The 26,051-nt window shown below is 54.5% G+C and overlaps 1 protein-coding gene across 1 annotated transcript in view; it reads right to left on the bottom strand.

Annotated features, from left to right (window-relative positions):
• Positions 1 to 3,219: 3,219 nt before the first annotated feature.
• ABLIM2 (actin binding LIM protein family member 2) overlaps positions 3,220 to 26,051 on the bottom strand; it is a 171,067-nt gene continuing 148,235 nt past the window's right edge. Inside the window, 6 exon segments of the mRNA XM_087434872.1 lie at positions 3,220 to 4,563; positions 20,993 to 21,073; positions 21,162 to 21,187; positions 21,190 to 21,242; positions 21,244 to 21,280; positions 22,589 to 22,643. Coding sequence (XP_087290998.1) covers positions 4,450 to 4,563; positions 20,993 to 21,073; positions 21,162 to 21,187; positions 21,190 to 21,242; positions 21,244 to 21,280; positions 22,589 to 22,643 — 366 coding nt within the window. The 3' untranslated portion in view covers positions 3,220 to 4,449.

Raw genomic sequence — 26,051 nt, 5'->3', positions numbered from 1 at the left:
TGCTCATCAGTAGTGCTGGTCTCCCCTCTCACACACATGGGTGCCCTTGTTTCCCAGACAACTTTGCAGCTGGGGGAGTCATGTGACCAGTTCTGGCTGATGGGCCTGACTGGAGGTGACACGTGTCACTTCTGGGTCTAACCCTAAGATGTGTTGTGTTGTTTGCCATGCTCTCTTTCCCTTGCTGCAGTGAATTCTGAAGCTTTGAGTTGAGATTTAAGCAGCTTAGAATGAACAGCTACCCTGGGGAGAAGGGTCCAGAGAGAAGGCCTGCAGGCTCTGACATCTCCCTGCCCGTCTATCCCAGGCTGGGGCCGATTCGGGAAGATTGTTGCCATTGGCAGACATGAGGCTGGCATGGAGAACTGAGCCGGACTTGGCTTGGGGCCTTGGGGTGGGCAGGTCCTTAGAACCTGGGGCAACGAGGCTCAGGGGCAGACATGCGCTCTGGAGGACAGGGACTCTGTCATGCACACCTCCAGCACCCAGGGCGGTGCAGGCGCAGTGGTGCTCAGCACGTGCTCTCTGAGTCGAACCTACATCCCGGGCACCAAGTGAACACTCATGTCGAGACAGAATGACAGATCCCAGGGCCTCCTATGGGAGTCCACCTCTCAGGTGAGGGCAGAAGTTCCTAATCTTCTAGAGCTGTGCTGTCCAATCTGCAGCACCAGCCACACACGGCTACTGAACTTTAATTAAAAGGTAGCATTTATTTTCCTAGTCACACCAGCCACATTTCAAGCACTGGTGGCTACTGTATTGGACAGCGTGGATATAGACCATTTCCATCATTGCAGAAAGTTCTCTTGGGCTGTGCTGCTCTGGAAGCACTAATGCCTTGAGAAACTTTGGGGTTAGCACAGTACCCGACAGGCTCCAGTCTCATTATCGAATATTCCAGTGACGTTCCCAGGTCCCAGAGCACTACTATAAAACTGCCAGCCCTCTTGGGTTTACAGTCTGGTGGAGGGAAAAAGTGAATAAACAGATAGAGAAGAATGTGGTGACACAGGGGCAGGTATGATGAATGCCAGGCATGGGCGGGGAATTTCCTAGAGTCAGCAGGAGCCTGTCTGAGGTGGGAACTTCTGAGCTGAACTGAGAAGAGAGAGAGGGCTCGCCTTGAGGAGAAGCAAAGGCCGCCCGGAGGGAGGAGGGCACATGCGAGCTTGAGGCCTGTGGCCCAAGGAACTCAAAGAAAGACACCCGTGGCTGCGACCTATGGGACAGACACCAGACCCCATGTGGAGTGGGAGTTGGGGGGGCGTGTAGAAGGTGGCCATTGGGAGCATGGCTTGATCTAATTGATGTTTTCAAAGTGTCACTCTGGCTGTCGGGTGGGAAGTGGCCTGTCCAGAGGTGAGAGTGGGAACAGCTGAGAGTGGCCTGGAGGATGGTCAGGGTGACCACACATCTGGTTCCCCCAGAACAGGCCAGGTGAACACCTGTGTCCCAGGGCCATTGGTGACCGTGCCACCTTCCACTCTCAGAATGTGTTCCAGTCCGGATAATTCCATGACGGTGTCTGCTGAGATGGAGAGATGTGGGGAGACGTTTGCCGGTTTCTGACTTGCATAACTGGGTACACAGTCATGCCATTCACGAAGATGGGACAGATTGTGTACATGTGGACAGGCTTTGGGGGGGGAAAGCCCAACGTCCACGAGAGGCATTAACGTGATTGGAAGAAGATTAGAGATTCTTATGGACTGAGTGTCTGTGTCCCCCATAATTCCTATGTTGAAGCCCTAATCCCCATTGTGATGGGTTTGGAGGTGGGTCCTTTGGGAAGTGGTTAGGTCTGGACAGTGGAGCCCTCATGATGACATTAGTGCCCTCATAAGAAGATGAGCTGGATAAGAAGAGAGCTGATCCCTCTCTCTGCCATGCGAGGACACGCGAGGAGGCGGCCAACTGTGAGCCAGGAAGGGGGCTCTCACCAAAACCGATCCTGCCAGCACCTAGATCTTGGACTTCCAGATTCTAGAACTACGAGAAATAAATGCGCGTTGTTTAAGCCCCACAGGCTGTGGTATTCTGTTACAGCTGCCCGAGCTGACTAAAATAGAGATTATGAAACATTTAATTCCCGGACAGCATTGGCTGATTGTGAGCAGGACAGTCCTGCTGGGCCCTCCCACTTGGGCACCCTGCCTGCATTCTCTTCCTTTCTTCAGCCATGTGCTCTAGCCATAACAACTACGGAAGTTTCCAGAACCTGCAAGGCTGTCTCCAGCCTCAGTGCATCTGCTCCTGCTGTTCCCTCGGCCTGGAACGCCCTTCCCTTCATTGGCCTCCTCATCTGTTAAGACTTAGCTTGGGCAGCACCTTCTCAGAAAGCCTCACCTGACCTCTGGGTGTAGTGGGGGCCTCCTTCCAGCCCTCTGCAGAGGGCAGTGGTCAGTCTTGTTGTCACTGTCTGTTTGCTGGTCCATCTCCCCAACCTGACGCGGCAGGCATCAGCTCTTATGCCCCTCTCTACCATCGGCACCTGGGGCCTGGCTGAGACGTGCTTCTGAGCAAGCAGAGGTCCAAATCCCCTGAGGGGGTGTCCTGGGGCGTTCCGGCGCCCACACTGCAGCCCGCCCCAATGGCATCGCCCCTGCTCTGTGCACACACCCAGTGCCACCACTCAGCAGACACCCTCCCCAAGCACTACCAGCAGAAGGCAGCCCGGGCCATTAGCAATGACGTGCATTTGTAAGAAGTGGCTTCGTACTTGCACAAGTCATAATACATCATCCTTTATTGTTCCAGGCTTCCCTGGGATCCGACATGACATTGCACTAATGAGAAAAACGGGTTTCCAGTTGCTCAGGCTCAGATCGCTAAATGGAAGGAAGCATATTAGGTGCTAAAACTCCCCCGCCCTGGCCAAGCCGGGCTGGTGAGAAGCCGGGTGTGCAAAGGGACTCGGCGTCTTACGGGGCTGGAAGAAAGCTGAGTAACACTGACTCATGGGTGGGAACATCCAGGACACACGAGAAGATGCAGCTCCACAGAAGATGCACAGAAGACTGGGAAACAGGCTGTGGCAACACCTTTTTAGTGTTTCATAAGCCTCTCAATGCACTTCATAAACATTCTGTGACAGGCACCCTACTTGAACCCACAACTCCTTACAGACACGGACGCCTTTCAGCGGGGACCGGGCCAGCCTCCTGCTGCGGGACGCTCGGCTGACTCCGCAGCTGGGCAGGGTGTCCCCTCCCTCCCTCCCCGAGTGTCCAGGTGTCTGTCTCAGGACCACGCACCAGGCATCACTCCCGGGCCGTGTTTGTGTCTTACTGTGGGAAAAGTGGGACACCACTGGCTACGTCACAAAGAGGGCACGCCCACAGCTATGCTGGGGATCAGGCTGGGGACGTGGAAATCCTTCCTTCTGGGGCTTTGGCCATCAGAGGAGGGTGTTTTCTCTCCAAGACATGGAAAATAACAGCAGGGAAACAGTGGTGGCTACACTTCACGCACACGTACAAACAGCGTTATTTAGGGGGTCTGCCTTTAAGGGTACCTGTGTGATGGGTAAGAAAGAAAAAAAGCAAAAAAAAAACCAGACAGGGGGTTCTATGTATCAGGAACACACCAAGAACCGAAACCACACAGATCGGAACGGTGGAGAATAAGGCTGGAGGCGCTCCCCTTCCGTGGGACCGTAAAACTAAACTCTTTACATATGTCGTCTTATGCTGAAGTAGGCTATACTTTTTAATAAAATAAAAACTTTTGTGTTACTTTAAAGATATCATTTAGGCATCTAAGGGATGATTTGGAAGAAAGACGCAGTGCACGGAGGGCCCCGGTGGAAGGCCCCGCCAAGGTGACGTTCGTCCCTAAAAACAGACTTGTCACAAACAGCTGCAGAAACCGCGCCCCCATGCTCTGCGCAGCCCTCTCCCTGCCCTGGCCTGTGGGCACTGCGAGCCAGATGCTGTGTGCCAGGCCAGCTCCTGGGGCTGAGTGGGCGGGCAGGGGCGAGCACACACCGGGAGCCAGGTGCCCACCCACCATGATTGTGTTGGTGCTTGTCCGTGACAAGCCTCCTTGAATCTCAGGTCTCAGTCACCTCTGTGCCCCCACGGCCCAGTGCAGGGGCTGGGGCACCGCACGGAGGCCGGGAAGGTGGGCTGCGGCTGTGTAAACGTCCCTCCATCTCCTGGGCTACTTTGCAGCATCTCCCTGATGCCAAGCAACAGCGGGGAAGGAGCAGTGCAAAGCCAGGTGCCTGGGCCCTAAACTAGGCAGGGGGTCACTGGCAGAAACAGGGGCTGCCCCCGCTGGGGGGCCTCCTCCCGCCCCAGCCCCAGCGCAGCCCCCCAGGTGCCCACCACCACCCGTCGACACAGAGAAGCCAGAGCCAGGTGCAAGAGGAGGGGTTTTTGTGGTTCTCGCCAGGTTTCCCGTGGCTCTGCCACTGGCACGCGTGGTCAGGAGCCTTGGTGGCCGTCAAAACAACAGGGCTTTCTTCTTGAGGTCGTTCCTCTTCCAGAGGGCCAGGCGCTCAAATTCTTCCATGCTCATCCCAAACACTTCCTGGAACTCCTCCGGTGACAAGTGTCTCTTCAAAGAAAAAGGAGAAACCAGAGGGGAGCAGTTAGCAGCTTTGCAAAGCGCCACTGGGCCGCCAGAGGCAGGACTGATGGCACTGGCCCCCCTCAGCGTGCCCGGGGCCCTCCAGTTCCCCTATCCCCTCTGTATCCCCACCATTCCTGCTTTGTAGCAGACAAAACCAAGCCCAGAGGAAGGAGATGCTGTTGGGGTCCCACGGTGACCCGCGGCAGAGCTGGGGCCAGCGCCCTGACTCCTGACTTCTCCAAACGCGTCTCCCATTGCAGACCGAGCTCAGAAACACGCCCAGGACCAGGTCTTCCTCCTGCCTGGAAACGTCTGAGGTTTCGGTCGATTTGCTCACATGGTCACGTCTATTATTTCACCTAATTTTCGTAGCTACAGTTTGAGAGCAGGAGGCGCCTGGCTTATTACAACCCATTTCTCAGACGAGGAGGCTGCGGAGTGGAAAGTGAGCAAAGAAGCCGGCAGGGCCCTGGCCTGGTTCAGATCCTCCGTCCTCCCCAGTGTCGGCTGCGGGATCACGACGAGTTCTTTGGTCTCCCAGTCCTGCTCCTCGTCTGGGGGCACGTGGGGAGGCTGCACAGCGAGGTGGTCAAGGGCAGGAATGCCATGGGTGGGCCTCTGGGACGCCGGGGGAGCAGCCGGCCTCCCGGAACCTCAGTCTCCTCACCTGTGTGATGGGGTCGCCCTAGTCCCCCCTCCTGGAGTCGGGGGATGAATAACAGACAGGGCCAGCGGGTTTATTATGATTGGAGATTGTCAGAGCAACCTCTACGGAGCCTCCCCGAACTACCACGGGATCCGAGCCTCTCCCTGCCCGTGTCTGCTCCCGTCTCCCTCCCGTCTGTCTTCCTCAACAGGCTCTGAGAAACTCCTCCTCGGCCTTCAAGCCCCAGCTCAGTTGGGCGCCGGCACCACTCCCCCCTCCCAGAGAAGCTTCCCAGGGGAGCGAGGCTTCCTGCTACTCAGATTCTCCTCCCGGCTCTGGCTGGGGGCCGAGGGGAAGAAGGGAAGAAGTTTGGGAATGGACTGAGCAGGATGGGTCAGGCGCTGGCCCCAGAGGACCTGGTTCAAATCCCCCTTCTGCCCCCACTTAAAAAGTATGACCTCCACGCAGCCGTGTGGAAAACGGCCTGGCAGTTCCTCTACGAGTCTAACAGAATTACCACACGACCCAGCAATTCCAGCCCCAGGGAGATCCAGAAGAATTGAAGACTGGGACTCAAACAGATCCGTGCATATCCATGCTCATAGCAGCATTATTCACAACAGCCAAAAAGTGGAAACAACCCCACTGTCCACCAAAGGACAAATGGCTAAGCAGGACTCGGCTGATCCGCACACTGGAGCATCACCCGCCGTGAACAGTAGTGAAGTCCTGGCACACGCTACAATGTGGATGAAACCCGGAATGTGATGCTAAGTGGAAGACGCCAGACACAAAAGGCCACATATTGTGTGACTCCATTTACAGGAAACATCCAGAATGGGCAGATCCAGAGGGACAAAAACAGATTAGCGGTTGCCAGGGGCTGGGGGAGGGGGAGGGATGGGGAGCTTAATGGGCACAGGTCTCTTCTCAGGGTAATAAAAATGTTCTGGAACCAGATAGAGGCAGTGGTTGAACAATATTGTGAATATACTAAATACCATTGAATTGTATACTTTAAATGGTTAAAATTGTGAATTTTATTTTATGTGAATTCTACAACTAAAAAAATAATTCTTGCCAAAAAATGAAATGTGGTTTCCTTGACTTTAAAACAGAACTACTAATACAGAAGGTTGCTGTGATGATCAGGAGAGAAAATGGATGTGAAGACATGCGGGAAACTGTGAACAGCGAAACGGCAACCACCACTCCTGATGTCGTTCACAAAAATCACCGAATCTGTCGCAGCAGCCCTGAGATTTAAAGCCTAGCTGCTGGCATGGTCCGCAGGAGGGGACTCAGGAGACCCCTCAGGCTTCTGCTGAGTCACAAAGTCCCTCCTAATTGAGCCTGGGCCTGGAGTCCTCAGCACACACACACAAAGACACACACAGACACACACAGACACACACATAGACACAGCCAGAGACACACAGAGAGAGACACACAGACACACAGACACACACAGAGACACACAGACACACACAGAGACACAGACACACACACAGAGACAGACACAGACACACACACATACCCCATCAAGCTAGCCTATGCCAGGAAGAGGCCGTCAGCGGCCTGCCGCTGTCTGGAACGTGCAGACAAGAAGAGAATCCTGGTGCTTGCCAGAAATGAAGCATTTACACGGGGTTGAACTTGGGGTTTCTTGGTGTGCTGGGGAATCCACAACCCAGGCCACAGAGATTCAGAATCGTCATTTCAGACCGCAGCACCCCACTTCCAGTTACCAAATCACAACCTTTCCAAATGCCGTGGGACAATCAAGATTCGAAAAACCGATGATACAAGAAAAGTCGTTTCTAGTGTTATTCAACAAATATTGATTGGGTGCCTGTGACAGGCAGAGACACAAGGTCCCTGGCAGAGCGGGCCGGGGGCGGGTAACAGATGTGTAGACATGAGCAGATGTGAATAAGGCGGGTTTCTCAGTGCTCAGGCTTTAGTGGGAATGAGCACGGGGAGGTCTAAGGCGACGGGAAGGTGCGCGAAAAGGTGGCGGCGGGCGGTGGGAAGGGATCCCCATGGGGAGGTGGAGCAGGCTCGCGGGGCAGCGCCCAGCACCCCCTGCAACCAGTGGTCACGTGCTCCAGGGCCCTCGCGTTTAGCCAGGGTGGGATCTTCACTGGGCAGCCATACGCAGGAGGGAGGAGAGGGCAGTGATCACTGCGCACTGAGCTGGGGAGGAGAGCAAGGTGGTGGTGGGGGGCGACCGTGCCCAGCGCCTGGGGAGCCTCCCCGAGCCAGTGGAGCAGGAACACGGCAGCTTGGGGGCCTGCCTCCAGGCTCCCCTTTGTGCTGGGAAGGGCCTGCCGGGGAGCCAGGCGGAGCGCGAGGGGCCACAGCTCGTCCGTCACTCTGGGACCAAGATGCTCTGAGAGTTGAGTCCGAAAAGCTGCAGAGGAACCCGGGTTCCACGGCCACAGCCCACCTCAGAGACTTCCACCCCAGGGGCACGTGGGGGATCGGTGGAGAGGCGCACACAGAGACAAGAAGAGGGCCAGCCGGAAGGCCCGCGGGGAGCTGGGCTGGAGCGCAGACAGGCCATCTGTGCCCACAGCCTGAATGCAGGCCGGCAGTGCCCCATCCTGGGGAAGGAGACACGGCCAAGCCTTCAAAGCCATCTGAGGCTGGCTCTCTCCTTTTTGGCTTCTGCTGGGGTCTGCAGAGGCCCACTCAGAGCGGGGTTGGGAGAGCCTGCGACCAGCCCCTGGGGCCCTCTCAGGCCAGCGTTCTTAACCCCGCTGATGCGGGATGCTCCCCACACCTGGTCCCACATTCCTGCTGCACCGGGAGTCCACTCCGTTGCTGGGAAGGCAGGGAGGGATCAGGAGGGAGGGAGGAGAGGTGGCATAGGGTCCCAGCTGACTTCCCAACCCCATAGGCCTGTCACAATGACTTGGGGTGCTTGTCAGATCTGCTCCATCTCCTCCCGGAAACCTACCAAGGCAGGCTTAGTGGCACCGGGCCCAGGAGCCTACATTTGTCACATGCCTCTGGGAGCAGCTGATGGCAGCTGGGTTTGGGAACCCTCACTCAGCTGAGGGAAAGTCCTGGGGGCTAGCACCCCCTCCGCCCAGCCCGACCTCCCCCCGGGGCTCTGGTCCTGTCTCCTCCTCTGCAGAGTGAGGGCTGGGGGAGGGTCAAGCGAGGCTGCCCGGCACAGGGGTCTCTTCACCCTCCTGGCTCCAGCTGGGTGGTCCCAAGCATCGCACCTCACCTGGCTGAATCCCCAACGTCTCCAGGGTAGGAAGGGCTGAGGGGCCCTGCGCGTGGCAGCTGGGAAATGGGCATTCAGATAAACTCGCTCAGGGTCACATGGCAGAGTCAGATGCCACCCCCCATCCAGGTGGCACCCCACGTGCTCACCACAGCCAGCAGGACATGGTGGGGCACTGACCCAGTGGCTGGAGCCAGCATTCTGACCTCGGGCCAATTCCTCTGGCCCCTGGCGGCTCCCGAGGAGGAGGGGCGGCCTTGCTCCCAGGTGTCCACCAAGGCCAGGCACGGCCAGCCCCTTCCTGAGCCGGCAGGAAGGAAGCCCAGGGCACAGTGCCTTAGCGGGGGGGGGGGTGTTGGGGGGGTGGTCAGCCTCCATCCAGGACAGCCCACTCCCGGGGTGCACTGTCTCCCCAGGGAATGCCCCCAGGGAGGAGGCCATTTTTGCAGCATGGCAGGGGCCCCACATGCTTTGCTGGGGGTCTGCCTACATGCGGCCCTCCAGGCCAGTGTCATGCAAAGACCTCCGGCCCAGGAACCAGACACACCGGGATTCCAGGCCTGGCTCCAGCCCTGTCCAGCTGTGCTAAGTGACTGGCCTCAGCTGTGCCGTCTGTAAAACAGGGATAAGCAGGCCTGTGCCTTCATCCATTCTCCCTCTGCCCGCAATGCCAGCTCCTCCTCCTGGCCCACTCCTCAGAGCCGGGCTGGGATCCCAGCTCCTCCAGGAAGCCTCTCCTGACTGCACCCCTCACCCAGGCTCCCAGAGCCCTCAAGTCTCCTTTCCGCAGTGTTAACACTCACACTGCGGCCAGTTTCAAGCTGCCAATGATGGCACTGAATGCAGAGTCGGGAAGAGATGCCCAGGAGCACAGCGCTACAGAACATCTCTCCCACACAGATACAATAGATGGACGTGACCTCGAGACATCGATGGTAGTAACACGTAGTAGAGAAGTTAGGAAGGGATGAGTTTCGAGTATTTATTACTTTTGCTTTAAATATAATTTACTTCATCGTCAAGTTTACATTTGGTTTTCAGTGATGACTGGGTTTAACAACCAGTATGCAAAATTCCTCAAAATTTAACAGTAGGAGCAGCTTCAGCAGCCACTGAACTCTGAGCGAGCTGTATTATGGTTCCCTCGGTAACGAGCACAATGGGCCCAGGAGCCAGCATGGGGTGTGACAGCTGGCAGAACGGGGAGAAGTGAGCGCCAGCCTTGCAGGATTACTGCAGAGAAGGGACGTGAAGCGCTGCACTCTAGCATGATCTGGGCTTTCTCCTTTACTCCCCTGTGGGGTGCAGGTGCTGGGACAGAAATAAACCAGACCAGGCCAGCCCCACCCACAGAGATCTCACACCTGATGGGGAGCAGGTCAGAAAGCAATTAACATGGGCATTTTAACTGTGTCTATTCTTCCAATCCCCAAGCATGGAATGTCTTCCATTTCTTCATGTCTTCTTCAATTTCTTAGTTAAAATGTCCATGTTACCTAAAGCAATCTACAGATTCAGTGCAATCCCAGTCAGAATCCCAAGGACATTCTTCATGGAAACAGAACAAAGAATCCTAAAATTCATATGGAATAACAAAAGATGCTGAATAGCCAAAACAATCCTGAGAAAAAAGAACAAAGCCGGAGGCATCACAATCCCTGACTTCAAAATATACTACAAAGCAACAGTAATCAAAACAGCACGGTAGCGGCACAAAAACAAACACACAGACAAATGGAACCGAATTGAAAGCCCAGGAATAAACCCACACATTTATGGACAACCAATCTTCAACAAGGGAGCTGAAAACATACAATGGAGAAAGGAAAGTCTCTTCAATAAATGGTGCCGGGAAAACTGGACAGCCACATGCAAAAGAATGAAAGTAGACCATTATCTTACACCATACACAAAAATTAATTCAAAACTGAACCATAAAACTCCTAGAAGAAAATACAGGCAATACGTTCTTCGACATTGGTCTTAGCAGTATCTTTTCGAATACTATGTCTACTCAGGCAAGGGAAACAAAAGAAAAAATAAACAAATGAGACTACAACAGACTAAAAATCTTCTGCAAAGCAAAGGAAATCACGAACAAAACAAAAAGACTACCCACCAACTGGGAATATTTGCAAATCATATATCCAACAAGGGGTTAATTTCCAAAATATATGAAGAACTCGTACAACTCAACAACAAAAAAACAAACAACCTGATCGAAAAATGGGCAGAGGATCTGAATAGACATTTTTCCAAAGAAGATATACAGATGGCCAACAGTCACATGAAAAGAAGTTCATTATCACTAGTTATTAGGGAAATGCAAATCAAAACTACAATGAGATATCACCTCACACCCATCAGAATGGCTATAATTAACAAGGCAAGAAATAACAAGTATTGGAGAGGATGTGGAGAGAAGGGAACTCGCATACACTGTCGGTAGGAATGCAACCTGGTGCAGCCACTATGGAAAACAGTATGGAGATTTCTCAAAAAATTAAAAACAGAAATACCATATAATCCAGCTATCCCACTAATGGGTATTTATCCAAAGAACTTGAAATCAACAATTCAAAGAGATTTATGCACCCCTATGCTCATTGCAGCATTATTCACTATAGCCAAGACGTGGAAGCAAACCAAGTGCCCATCAATGGATGATTGGATAAAGAAGATGTGGTATATATACAATGGAATACTACTCAGCCATAAAAAAGACAAAATCATGACGTTTGTGGCAACAAGGATGGACCTTAGGGTATTATGCTGAGAAAAATAAGTCAGACAGAGAAAGACAAATACTGTACGATTTCACTCATATGCAGAAGACAGACACACACATGGATAAGGAGAACAGATTAGTGGTTTCCAGAGGGGAAGGGGAGTGAGGGAGGGTGAAGGGGGTAAAGGGGCACATATGTGTGGTGACGGATAAACACCAGACTGTTGGTGGTGGGCAGGATGCAGTCTATACAGAAACTGATACATAATGACGTACACCGGAAATTACACAATGTTGTAAACCAATACGACCTCAATTAAAGAAAAAAAAAGAAAGTAATTAAGTCCATTTGAGGGTTGTGGGACCCAGGAAGGCTTTGTGGAGGAGACACCCTATGACCCAGAAGACTTGACGCCTTATAAACCGTGAATGGTGTTTCTATCAGCATCTTACGGCCATAAGGCAGTTTCCTTAGAGAGATGAGTCTCTGACTCAACTCTGCAACCTGGATCAACCAGCAAGGGTTTCCTGAGGTCACGACTCAGCAAGCACTCACCTCCAGCTTGATGACCAAAGGGAGCACCCAGTGCTGCGCTGGACAGTGCACGCGCGTCCTCTGTTCCGCTTCACGCCCACAGCAGGGCGGTGGGCGGTGAGTGTGCCCGCAGTTATCTCCTTTCCGCCCGGGCTGCAGACCCAGCTGCAGACAGGGCGTGTCCCCGGTGTCACACAGCCCGCACCTGCACGGGTGACCCTGCTCAGCTGGGTCACGTTCCGAAGCTTCAGCCCCTTTAGCAGGAGGTCCCTGACATCAAGGTCATATTGACATCGTGGTCATAATGACACCATCATCACAATGACATCATGGCCATAATGACATCATCGTCACAATGACATCATCTTCATACCCACAACGGTCACTGCCATTTCTGGAGTTCTCGCCTGTGCCAGGTACGTGCCAGGAGCTCGCCGCCCACAGTCTTGTGACCTCTCCCACAGCCTATGGGGTGCGGAGGGGACGGAGGCCCCGAGAGGTGGAGTGAGGTGGCTGTCAGGTGGTCTTGAGGCCCTGTGTTACAGTCACTGTGTCCTTTCCCACCTCTCCCACCTCTCCCACCATGTTCTCTCAATGGTGGGCATCTACAGGTTCTGGAACATGCCAGGCCCTTTGCCACCCCAGAGCCTGCAAGGCTCTTTCTCCCACTTCACATTTCCTCCTCATCCTACAGGGCCCAGCTCAAATGTCCCCTCTTCCAGGGGGCCCTCCAGGATTGCCCTAGCCAAAGAGGCCCCGGGGGCCATGCTGTGTTCTTCAGAGCTGAGTCACTGCTGACCTTGTCTGGTTCCCAGCTCCGCATGGGCCTGCCTGTTAGCCCCAGTCTCCCACCCTCCCCCAGGGACAATCTGTGTTGTCTATATGCATGCCTTCCCTGTCACTCTGCCTCCCAGTTTCCTCCCTCCTCCACGGGGCCTGAGTGGCAGAAGCTGATCCCACCTGCCTGCCCTCCTCCCACTGCAGCTCCCTCCTCCCTCCCCATCCCTGCCTCTTGGCCTGGAGGCCTGGACTCTGGTGCACACCCATCTCTCAGACACACCCGCGTGGCTGGGAACCTGCACCATCACCCTCAGCCTATCAGGTTCTCATCAGACCTGTCGGATGAGTTTAAACAAAGGAGGTATTCTTTGACTTCAGGGTTCTTATTCTTCAGCCACATTCCAACGGACCTGGGTGCCTCCTGCTTGCGCAAACTCAGGTGTGCATTCAGCTTGAGGGTCTGACTGAGGCGGCTCAAGAAACAAGACTCCCCTGTGAGAAGCCGCTCCCCTTCCCCCCGTCAGCCCTGCCCCAGAGAGGTCTGGAGGGCTGACTCGAGGAGGACCCGCACGGACTCACCGGGACTCTGCCTCCAGGCCCAACGGCAGACAGGAAGCGCCTTTCACACCTGTCCACCGGCTGCCTTTGCTTCCTCTGATGGTCACACTTCACGTGTCGGCCTGGCCAGGCCACGCTGCCTGGCTGTTTGGCCAAACACTAGTCTAGGGGCTGCCGTGAACCGTCAGCTGACTTTACGTAAAGATCACCCTAAATAACGGCGCGGGGAGCGTCCGACCCGTTGGAGGCCTTAAAAGCAAAAACTGAGGCTTCCCGAAGAAATACTTATGTCTCAAAGCATCCACTCCTGCCTGGGTCTCCAGACGGCCGGCCTGCCCTACAGATTGCAGACTTGCCAGCCCCACAGTTATGCGAGCCAGTTCCTTAAACTTCTTCATATATGTCTACGTCTATGCCTGTCTGTACCTGTCTATCTGTCTGCCTATTTATCTCCTATAGGTTCTGCTTCTCTGGGGGACCCCGGCTGCTGCACTTTCCTAAGGATAGAACGTGCCCATGTGCGCTTGGGAAGACGGTCCTGGAAGAGGGTTAGACGCTCATTTCGCAGACTGTCATTCATCCGGGAGACAGCAGCATGCAGCGGCGGCCAGTGATGCCTCAGCCCCAGTCCTGGCTCTGCCTGTAACCACCCGACCCGGGGGCCAGGGAAGTCCTCCCACTTCTGCCTCCTCTGGACCTCCCGCCTCGGGTGTGAAAACCACATGTGCTGACACGTGAAGGGCTGGAACAGCCTGGTGCATAGTCAGGCGGGATAAGTACTTGTTAAAGTAACCAAACCCGATGCTGGGAAAACTGGACAGCCACATGCAAAAGAACGCGAGCAGACCATCTTCTTTTGCCATACACAAAAATTAACTCAAAATGGATCAAAGACCTGAAGGTGAGACCTGAAACTATCAAACTCCTGGAGGAAAATATAGGTAGTACACTACTCATCATCATCCATAAAGGGATCTTTTTGAATTCCATGTCTACTCAGACAAGAGAAACAAAAGAAAAAATAAACAAGTGGGACTTCATCAGATTTAAGAGCTTCTACAAGGCAAATGGAATCAGGATCAAAAGGAATAGGGAACCCACCAGCTGGGAAAAATATTTGCAAACCATATATCTGACAAGGGATTAATCTCCATAATATATAAAGAACTCACACAACTGAACAACAAAAAAAGAAACAACCCAATCAAAAAAATGGGCAGAGGAAATGAACAGACACTTCTCCATAGAAGATATACAGATGGCCAATAGGCACATGAAAAGATGCTCAACATCACTAATCATCAGGGAAATGCAAATCAAAACCACACTAAGATATCATCTTACACCTGTTAGAATGGCTATAATCACCAAGACAAAAAGCAACAAATGCTGGAGAGGCTGTGGAGAAATGGGAACCCTAATCCACTGCTGGTGGGAATGCAAACTGGCACAGCCTCTATGGAAAACAGTATGGAGATTCCTCAAAAAATTAGGGCTGGCCCTGTGGCCTAGCGGTTAAGTGCGTGTGCTCTGCTACTGGCGGCCCAGGTTCAGATCCCAGGCACGCACTGACGTACCTCTTCTCTGGCCATGCTGAGGCAGCGTCCCACATATAGCAACTAGAAGGATGTGCAACTATGACATACAACTATCTACTGGGGCTTTGGGGAGAAAAAAAGGAAGAGGATTGGCAATAGATGTTAGCTCAGAGCCGGTCTTCCTCAGCAAAAAGAGGAGGATTAGCACGGATGTTAGCTCAGGGCTGATCTTCCTCACACAAAAAGAAAAAATTAAAAAAAAATTTAAAAATATTTAAAAATAGAAATACCTTATGATCCAGCTATCCCACTACTGGGTATCTACCCAATGAACCTGAAATCAACAATCCAAAGAGGCTTATGCACCCCTATGTTCATCACAGCATTATTCACTATAGCCAAGACACGGAAGCAACCCAAGCGTCCCTCAGCTGATGACTGGATCAAGAAGATGTGGTATATATATACCATGGACTACTACTCAGCCATGAAAAGCGACAAAATCGTCCCATTTGCAACAACATGGGTGGTCCTGGAGGTTATTATGTTAAGTGAAACAAGCCAGAAAAAGAAAGACAAACACCACATGATTTCACTCATATGTGGAAGATAAACCAACACATGGACAGATAGAACTGTTTGGTGGTAACCAGGGGTTAGGGGGATGGGGGGGTGGGCACAAGGGGTGGAGGGATGCACTTATATGGTGACTGATAAACAATAACGTACAACAAAAATTTCACAATAAAAAAAAAAAAATTAACCAAACCCGAGACATTCTCAACCATCCTACTCAGTCCCAGTGTCAGGCATGGAGAAGGGCTCTCCATCCTCCTCCTGGTGGCCGAGCCTCGTGGTGGACGCTGCCTCCATTCACACACGGCCACCTTGCTTTTCATTCAGTTCTCAGCCGTCATTGTTCAGCCATCCCACAGCCCCCAGCCCCAGGGAAAGCTTCTCTCAATCCACAGTCATCTACTCTGTCCTCTCTCAGGCTGGTCAAGTGGGGGCAACGTGGACAAAAGAACTGAATGGTGCACACACCACACCCAGTGGGGCTTGCTCATGGTAGGTGTGCAGTGACTACTTCTGAACAACTGAATGAACGCTCAAACCACCCAGCAGGACGGGCACGGCAACGTCATCTGACAGGTGAGTCAGGCTCAGAGAGGTTAAGTAACTTGTCTGCAGTCACACAGCTAGATGTGATGGAGACTGGATTCACACCCAGGTCATCCCGACCTAAAGTGCCCTCCCTCCACCAGGACGCCACCCTTGGACGGCGAGAGGCTGAAGCATCAACAAAATGGTGATGTCTCTGGCAAGTGCTGGGCAGAGGTGTGGCCTCAAGAGAGAGGACACTTGAGTCAGCCTGGGGACAGGCAAGGCTCCCCCTCACTCCCATGGCAGTGCAGACCCTCAGAGAGTAACTGCCAAATGCAGGAAGGGTCTGAGATCCTCCCAGGCCCGGGACCCTCGGGTCCCAGGGGCGGGGCGGGGACCCAGAGCCTCCAGGACAGGGAGCGCTGGGTCTGGGAAGGGCATTACACTCCTGGAGGTCGGCAGGCTGACCTTGCTCTGCCGTTGAGATCCCACGCCTCACCTGATCGCCTTCTACGTGTCCCGCACCTCCAGAGCCGCAGAGGCCTGCCCGCCTCTCCTGTCACCAACAAGGACTGAGCCCCCCATGTGCCCCAGACACCCCCGTGTGCCTTTCACTCAGCCAGGCTGAACAGCCCAACTCCCCTCGGCCCTGCCTCGTCGGCGAGAGTGTTAGCCATGGTCAGAGTCTGGGCTTGTCCTGCCCCACCGAGTGACCGCCACTACACCCACCCCCCACCCCGGTGCCCTGAGGCCCGCCAGGCACGTCCCTGCCCCTCACCGCAATGCACCGTCTATCACCAAGTCCTGCCCCCTCGACCTCCCAAATATCCCCTGAATCCACTCGCTTCTCGTCTCAGCACTGCCACCACTCTGTCCACGAGGCCATCAGTTCTTGCCCGGACAACCCACTGCCTCCTAAACAGTCTCTCTGCACCCACATAGCCGCCCAGGCTTCACAATGCAGCCACGGGCGTTGTTTTAAGTGTTTAAGTTCCCACAACATAAAAGCATTGCTCGTAGGCTAAAAATGAAACTGCATAACATGGGCCAGGGCCCCGCAAGGCCTGGCCCCTTCTCAATCACCCTGCTGCAGCACAGCCACCTCTGCCTTCTTACAGGTCCTCCTCAAACAGCCCATGCTTCCTCCTGCCCCAGGGCCTTTGCATGTGCAGTGTGCGCTTCCTAGAATTCTCTTCCCACCTGCCATCCCTCACCTTACACATATACATACACACACACACACATGCAGGCACACTTACTGCACAAAGCTAATTTTTACCCACAGGCCCATGTTCCTCCCCTTTAGAGCCCTTACCTCAGTGTACAATTATACACACTCATCTGGGTTATCAGGTGATTGATGGCTGTCTCCCCTGTCAGACTGAGTCTGTGAGGGCAGAGCGTATGCCGATTTTTGCTCATCACGCAGCCCCAGGCCCCAGCTCTGTGCCTGGCACCTGCTGATCAAATGAATGAAGACTCAGCTAACGCTGTGGCGGTAAGGATCGACAATGCGCCTTGTGCATTCGATGGAGCAGACCTCCTTCCAGGGAATGACCCTGCAGAGACGTGGTGGCACCAGCAGCGTCCACCGAACCCATCTGCTCCTCTCTGGGCACAGGGCCAACCAGCCTGCCTTGCACGTGGCTTTGCCCTGTGACCAGGCTCCAGCCAATGGGGCGTGAGCACAAGCAGTGTCGGCCACTCGACAGCCTGGCCCTGGACTCTCCCCGTGGACCAGGGACCACCAAGCAGCCGTTTAAAAGGATAGGCAGATCCACATTAACTGGCGTGGAAAATGTACACGTGAAATTTAAAAGAAAAAAGCAGATGTCAGATTCCACAAACGGTGCAAGTCTACTTATCCAGAACAGGATTCAGCTATCTCTGGGTTTGTGCAAAAAGAGATTTCCAGAAGCATGTCCACTACAGAGCTCTCAGGAGTCACGACTCGGTGGGGGAATTCCATGTGATGTTTACATCCTTTTTTGTATTTTTCTGGAGTTTTACAAGAGTTATGAATTGCTTTTATATTAAAAATAAAGCTCTCTCCCCTGAAATTACAATCTAAGTGGCTCTCCCTCTCCTGCTGGGACACGGCCCCACCTGAGCCCCTCCTGAGCCCCTCCTGACTCACCTCCCAGCTCCAAGCCCCTAAGGAAGAATGTGGGACTTGCCCCAGTTGTGGTAACACTTCCAGTTTGCCTCCCGGCTTGGCTGAGCTGAGGAGGAGAATGATTACAGAGACGCACCCTTGGGTGTGTTCCTGAAGATCTGAGTGATTAACCCCTTACCCGGCGAGGCATCAGAGTTTTTGTTTTTTGTGTGTGTGTGTGTGAGGAAGATTAGCCCCGAGCTAACATCTGTTACCAATCCTCCTCTTTTTGCTGAGGAAGACTGGCCCTGGGCTAACATCCGTGCCCATCTTCCTCCACTTGATCTGGGACGCCGCCACAGCATGGCCTGACAAGCCGTGCGTCGGTGCGCGCCCAGGATCCGAATCGGCAAGCCCCGGGCCACCGCAGCAGAGCGCACGCACTTCACCACTACGCCACCGGGCCGGCCCCTAGAGTTTTTTTTTTTAAAAGGGAACATGTATATGTATTAACCACTTGATATTTTGCACCTTTCATTCTGCATTGTAGCAAAAAAAAGGGGGTGGGATGGGAGTTGTTTAAAGTGCACCCCAGTCCCAAGAAGGAAGCAGCCAGTTCCACAGGCTCCCGGCCCCGAGGCTGCCGCTGTGCCAGGAGCGCTGGCATCCGCTCTGAGCTCACCTCTTGTGCTGAGAGCGATTAACCCACAGGGCACGCGCCCTTTAAGGAACAAAGACACAACAAATAGGAACACTCCGGGTGGTTCCTGGCTGGGCCAGCCACCCAGCGGGCTGGAAGCACCCACTTTACAGTTGTAGCATTTGTCTTTGGGACACGATCGCACAATTAACAAGGACTCAACTTCAGCAGGAGCCGAAGAGAAAGAGAGGCTGCTCGGGACCCGGTCGTCCAGACCACACGGCGGGCAGCCATCAAGCGTGAGGCTGGATCCCGGGCCTCCTCTGTGCCTTTGTGCTCTCTGAGCGCTCCACGGGCCGGGGGCCGCGCCGGGGGCCGCACCGGGGGCCTCCTGTTCCCCGGGCCTCACACACCAGCTCCCAAGCTGGCCCCCGCCACCCCACCCATGGATGACCCTCGCTTATCCTAACAGGTCAGAACTTTTCAGTGGTCCTTCCTCTTCTGTGGGGTAAGGTCCAGATGTCCTGCTAAAGTGCCTGCCTTCTGAGCGGGCCCCTGTGTCATTGGTCTCTGTGGTCCTTTGCCCGGCCCGATGCCCCACACGTCCTGGGTGACCGTGGGGTTCGGCAGGTTGACTGCACTGGCCGGCCGCAGCATCGGCGGGCTTGCTGGGCCCTGCTGCCCCCTCTTCCCCAGCCTCAGTGCCCCCCTCCCTGCGGCTGGACACTGGCTGTCTGCACGTGGCCCGGCACCCTCCTCCCCATCTTTAGGGACCAGTCCCAGAGCTCTGAGCCACCCTGGGTCCATTCAGCTCCGCTGGCCTCAGCTGTCCTCTAGCTCTAGGTGTGGGCCTGTGCCTGAGCCTGGCCAGCGGGGGCATCACAGCCCCCCGTCAAGCTGGTTGATTCGGGGCTGGTCAGATTACCCACCTAGAGGTGGACATGAGGCGTTGGCTGGGACTGCTGAGAGAGACAAAGATAGAGAGAGTGAGAGAGAGAGACAGAGACAGAGACGGAGAGAGAGAGAGAGCGCAGAAGCTGAGTCTCTTCCCTGCAGACTTTGAGGCTGGGAGAGGGGAGGTGAAAGTCTGTCTATCAGTGAGGCCAACACACACAGAGGAAGCCCAGTCAAGAGACGGAAGGAAAGAAACTGGGTCCTGAGACGTGAACAAGCCACACCTGAAGGAATCTGTCAGTCTTGTGAGCTGGTAACTCCCTTTTTGCTTAAGTCACCCTGGGTCAGGCTTCTATCATTTGCAACAGAAAGGGTCAAAATGGATGTGCCTCCACCCAGCGCTGCAGCCACACCAGCGTGCCCGTTCCCCTCCTGGCCACCGCTCCCGCCATGTCCTGGGCAAGGGGCTCTACGTGATCTCGCATGTGCACAGCGACCCACCCAGTGGAAGTCAGTGTCCTCATCTTAAGGGTGTGGGAATGAGGCTCCAGAGCACAGGACTAGCGAGTGCAGGGAGGCTGGTGCCTGCTCAGCGGCACTGGTGAGGCCTCCCCTCTTGTCCAGGGCACGCCCCACAAGCCCCCCTTGAAGCCTTTACTCACAGGGTCCCTTGGCCTGAAAGACCCTTCATGCTCTCCCTTCTCTGCTGATGTCAGTCCTGTCCCTCCTTCAAGGGCCAGCTGGGTGCTTCCTCCTGAGTGCTGGACGGCCCTCCCACCCCTCCCCGTTGCTCCCCGCCTGGGCCTCTGTCTGCCCCATCTTAAACGGCAATTGTTTACAGATCCGGCTTCCTCCTGGCAGCCCTCTGGAGCCCTCAGCTGTGTCCACGCCTCTACTGCTCCCTTCCCAGCAGCCGCCTGAGCCACTGCCCGGGTGGGCAGTCGGCAGGGTCTGGCACGGACCAGACACACACTAAGCCTCAGATGCTCCCAGCACCTACTGTGCGCCTGGCCCTGGGGCGTGGGTGGGGGATGTTGGCTTCCGGCCTTTAGATCTCCAGACCCCTCACCCCCAGCAAGATAGTCATTAAAAGGCAGCGACACATTCATGACCCGGCTCCGAGGGGACGTCCGTCGGCTGGACGTCGCCCACTCTGCAGGATGACAGTGAGGATTAAGTCAAGTATTTGGACCTCGGCTCACAACAGGTGCTCAGCAAGGTTAGCTCCTGCAGTCAACAAACACTGTCCCAACACTGATGCTGCGCTGGCGTCCTGTTGGGTCTTTCACACATAGACTTGCTCTCCACAGACCAGTTTATGATTCTAGATTTCTGAGAATGCGGTCACATGAGAAGGCACGACCTGTGACACTTTTGTCAGCACCAGTCCTCGGAGAGCAGGAGGATATCACTGAGCGAAGCATGTTACGAAGCCTCTCCCGCCCCAAACTGCAAACAGCTGAGCCTCTCTTTGCAGAGCCACCATGTACTAAAGCCTTTGAAACAACACAGGTCCTTGACCCCGAACCCGTTGCCCTGCCCTGCACCAACCCCCACGGGGACACTCAGGGGACGATGAGTGTTGACGCCGTGGATGAGGCATCTGCAGAGAATCACTCGACCGGAATGAGCCCCCCGCCCCGGGAGCCCCCTCTCACCTCCAGCCTCGTCCGGTCCACATCTTTGGGCAGTTTCACGCGGATCCGGTTTGTCACGATGAGCGCGTCATAAGGATAGACCTGCAGGGAGAACCACAGGCTCAGCCCGGGAAGCAAGCGCACGCTGGGGCCAAGGCGCTGAGCCCGAGGCCAGCGGAGAGGCACATACTTGCGTCCGCAACTGACACACACACTCACAGGGAAAGCACAAGAAAAGGAACTTTTAACCTGGGCAGGTGCGGCGGCACGAGGTCGGCGTGCGAGCGGGCGGCCCTCTTACCTTGTATTCTGTAAGAGAGAGCGGAGACCACAGGGTTGTTTAGAAAGCACAAGAACTCGTCCCAAAGGTGGAAGCAATCCCGTCCTGGGGACACCCCCGCCCCACCCCCTGCAGTCGGCTGGTCTCCCCATCCCCCAGCGGCCTGCACGGGCTCTACTGCTCGGAGCCACAGCGGGAGGGGCTCTGAGGGTCTCCAGAGGAAACCAAGAGCAGGAGGCATGGTCAGGAGGCTGGAGGCCAGACTGGGAGCCGAACGTGGCACTGTGTCCCTGGGCTGTGGTACTGTCTCCTCTGGTGGTCCAGGTCGCCCTAAGGAAGCTGCCTGCCTCAGTTTACCCCCCTGAGGAGTGGGCATTCCGGGGCAACCTCTAGGGCACGTTGTGGAGACTGACAGCCTCAGTAGGGCCTAACCGCAGCCTCTTACCGTCCTCCCTTCTTAACTCTCTAGTTCCTCCTTGTAAATGACTGAGCTCTGCCCGCTAGCTTTTTGAAAGGTTTTCTCCCAGACCAAAAGCATCTTGTGAGAAAATAAAATCGTACAGATGGGAGGGCCTCTGTGAGCCGCAGAACCCACGAAGGCACTGGGCTGCAAGCCTGTCTCAGGAGGGAGACCCTGGCGTGGGGCCCAGGCGATGGGGGCCGGTCCCTGAATGTCCCCACGTGCCACATGGGATCCCCACGAGAGCGAGGCTCCCCCATCATCCTCGGGGTGACAATGGGGTGAGCGAGCATTGCACCAGCACAGGACAGGCTCAGAACTAGCAGAGCGGCCCTCCATCAGGCACCCGCCACTCCAGGGTCCCTCCAGCAACACCGACCTCCCAGCAGGCAGCCCTCTTGGGGAGGCCACACGGCGAGCAAGGGGGAAGGCAGGATTGGATCCAACTTCGTTCAGCTCAGACCCTGGGGCTTCTTGCCCACGACTCTGCTTCCCTTATTGTCACTAAATTTAACAGTGGGTGTTAGGTCGGCCTCTGCCCTGGGACGGTCACTCAAACACAGATCTCTCTCCCCACGTGACCTGGAGTGATGAGTAAGTCAGGCCGGGGGTTGGCTGTCCTCAAGGAGGGGACAGAACGGAGCACCTGAGGTAGGAGGGAAGGGAGCACATCAGGTAGGCGGGGAGAGCGCCTGTGGTAACGTTAGAAGGGAGGTAAACCGATCCTTGAGTGCCCCCCAGACCCCCTCCACTCCGCGGTGCTCAGAGCCTCCTGCCAGCTGGCCCTGGAGGGGAGCGGTTTCAGAATGAGACTTGTGGAAACGTGTTAGTGACCCCTGCCCCAGCCAGAGACCCACGGGGGGTCCCAGCTCTGTACCTCGCGTGCCCCAGCTGGCATCCGGGTCTGCTCCACAAGGGGCCAGATTGGCATTCTGGAAAAGAAAGAGAGAGGACGGCGGGAGGCAGGTTGCGGGGGCAGGCAGGGCGCCTGGGTCCTCGCAGCCGGGCAGGAGGAGGGGTCGGCATCACCGTGCCTCACAATGCCCGCTCAGGAATGGGCATGCTGGACACCCACACCCACCAGGGCGTGCTGGCTTCACACCTGGCAGGTCCGCTCACAGGTCTCCCGACGCCTTCCAGGCCACCGCTGACCCTGCCTGTCCAGGCAACTCTACCCGCTTTTCAAGACGGCTCCCGGGCGCCTGGGCCCTCGGCTCTGCAGCTGCATGGACCCCAGCGGGCGGCCCACTAGGTGGGGCTCCAGCACAGTCCTGAGGCTGTCCACGGTGGGCTCTGCTCCCCTCCAGACCCCGCCATCCCCAGGGGCTCGGGTGGCCCCCGGGACAGAGCCTGGAGTGTCGTGAGCACTCCATACAGAGTGGCTGTGACTGATGGTGACACCCAGGGGGTGACCCTCCGAGGGACGTGGACCTGAGAGCCCCACCACCTATCTCAGTGTCTTCCTCACCTGCCCACAGCATCATCAGCAAACTGGCCATTTTAGTGCATCGCGACCACTAACGTCTGGGATTCTCTTTCCCTCCTGCCCACCTGAAAACAACATCCCACAAACCTCCACGGAGGGTCCCGCCCCGTACGCGTGCGCCAAGGCCCGGTGGGGTCGTTGAGCCCACTATTGTCCACCTCCTGCCCCTGGTGTTGGCACTGAGTCAGGCTCTGTTGTGGCCGTACGTCTGCTGCCCACAGAAGACTGATCTCCTTGAAGAAAAATGTTTTCTTTGTGCTCAGGTCCCCAGCACCTGGTGCCAGGCCCGACACAGGCTCAGCGCTCTTGGCCATCGCCTCTGAAATTGGGCGCAGGGATTAAATTTCAAGGGAGAGTTTCGCAGTTAAAAGGGAGGTGGCATTCTTCACTGCTGGGTTCCGTTACAGAGAGAAGTGCTCTCAGCACTAATTCATCGCAATAGGTGACAAGTGAGGAGCTGGTCCTGGTCCCTGAGAGTGTGGGGGCAGGAAAGACCTCAGAAAGCCCCGAGTGCAAAGTCCTGCCTCCTAAATAGGGGAAACTGAGGCCGTGAGAGAAGCCGGGACTAGGGTGGTGAGTGGGGTGAGCATGGAGGGCTGGCGCCAGCCTTTAAATTTTTGATATGTAGTTCCTCGTCGATTTTTTGCATTCACCTGGATTCTGGAAACACTGCATTCAGACACGGTTTATGTTGATTGCTGAGTCTCTGGGTTAGTGCCTCGCTTGCCTCACCCAGTCCCAGCACTGGGGCCCTGAGCCAGGTGTCTGCGCACCCGCCCAGTGTCCCTCCGGGACCTCCTCCACTTCATGCAGTAATTCTCCTTAGGCGCTGTCAAGAACAACTTTCTGAGACACGTTCTCGGGACACTGACGAGCACCCCAGTGCACCTGTCTGGTCCTGCGTAAAGCAAGCAAACCTGCCACCCGCCTGCCTTCTGCCACCTGGCCTATCTGTGACGTGAAAGAGAAATGCCGCCCTCTGGTGCCTGCCGTTCTGCATCACAGGCTGTCAGAACTCCGGGCCCCGCTGCCATCTTGGGCAGTTGGAAACCTGCTTTCTAGCAGCAAAGCCAGCTACGTCTGGTCCTCTGGGCTCTGAGACAAGCCAGAGGCTCCCAGAAGGGAGGGTGAGGCATCTTCCAGGTGGAGATGGGGAGCACCTGATCTGTCCAGAGCAGGGCAAGAGCAGTCTACTCCTGGTCTTCTAAGTGCCCAGTGGGGCTGGGGTCTTGAAGACCTCTCTGGTGCAAGGGAGCCTTGAGTTCCCGCCTCAATGTGTAGGCTGGCCCGGGAACTAAGTGGCCCGGGGAACCCCCAAAGGCAGTGCCAACAGGCACATCCCTGTCTGATCCCCTTCTAGTTCTCAGCGGAGGCAACAGAGAATTTAAAAGCAACAAGTTGCTTACCTCTCCCATTTGTCTGGTGTTATTACATGCCACCTTCTCTACAGACATGTTCACTAATCTTTGCTGCAACCCCAGGAGGGGGGCATTATCACCATTTATGGATGAGGCTCAGAAAGGTTAAGCAACTTGCCCAAGATCACACAGCTAATACGTGCAACCGTAAAAATTTTAACTCGTCCGTTTTACTTTCCAAAAATTATACTGGGATTGATAATAGTGAGAATAAAATTGTGGCCATTCATCACTGGCCATTGTTCTTTTCTTGCTAAAGCTCTGAAGAGGTAAGGACTTGCTTTTACAACAATTACACATCTGGGAACCATGCTATAGAGCTTATGAGAAGATTGCACAAAATAATGTGCAATAATAATGTGATTTGTCCTCATAGTAACCTTAAGAGGTAAGGATAATTTTTTTAAAGACTAGGAAACAGAGACTCAGAAAATTTAAATAACTTGCCCAAACACACAGCCAGTCAGTGGCAGAGCTGGGATTTGAACTCAGGGCTGTCTGAGGCTAACACACATGTTCTGTCCAGCATTACAGTTGGAAAATATCAGACTTTTTAAATTTGTTAACATTTTCTTTGCAGTCACATAAATGAACATTTTTGTAAATGTTTTACGGACATATGAAAACCTGATTCAAAAGACAGGAATTTTTTTCATATACCCATTAGATTAAGTTTGCTGTTTGCACTATTCAATCGCTCTTTATGCTTTCTATTATTTTTTCTTTATTTACTAGATCCATATGTCTAATTTCAAAAAAGTCACATTCAAATTGCCTACCATACTCGTATTTTATCAAGGTCTCTGGCATTGCCAGGTTGCTTGGTGCACTTAAATTTATGAATGCTATACGTGCTTTATAACGTCATCATGAACTAGTGTTCTCTCTCCATGTCACTAATCCTACTAATTCACTTTAACCTTAACTCCCACCTTATCTGATATTAATATTGCCACTTGTGCTTCCTTTCTATTTGTGATTTGGGTATCTCTTTCCTATCCTTTGACTTCTAATCCTTTAAAAAATAATTTCTGTGTTTATCTTGATGCATGTTTTTCTCCTCTCTTTTTCATAACCTAATCAGACAGTCTCTGTCTTCTAGTAGGAGAATTCAGTCTGTCCATATCTAGCATCAGGGTTTTTCAAAATGGGACTCCTTCCAAGGGGCTACTACAGGATCCGTCAGTGGCCAGTGGTCATTCTCTTAACAGCAGACCAGGTGGTGCATGTTGGGGCCTCTGCTGTCTCATCCACAGGGAAGTCCGCACCAGGCGGCCATCTCCCTATTTGTTCCACAGAGAGGTGTGAGCATCCACCATGTGTCAGGCTCTGTGGCAGGCTGGTTATCAGGACATCTTAACAAGCTTTGGGACATATGGTGCTGGCCCCTTGTGACAAATCCCCCCAGAGCAAGAACCAGGAAAACCTCTGCCTTG

The sequence above is a fragment of the Ceratotherium simum genome, chromosome 8, assembly GCF_057802395.1.
Source record: "Ceratotherium simum simum isolate JZ-2026a chromosome 8, ASM5780239v1, whole genome shotgun sequence".
Taxonomy (NCBI): Eukaryota; Metazoa; Chordata; class Mammalia; order Perissodactyla; family Rhinocerotidae; genus Ceratotherium; species Ceratotherium simum.
This window is presented reverse-complemented; position numbering and strand designations above follow the sequence as displayed.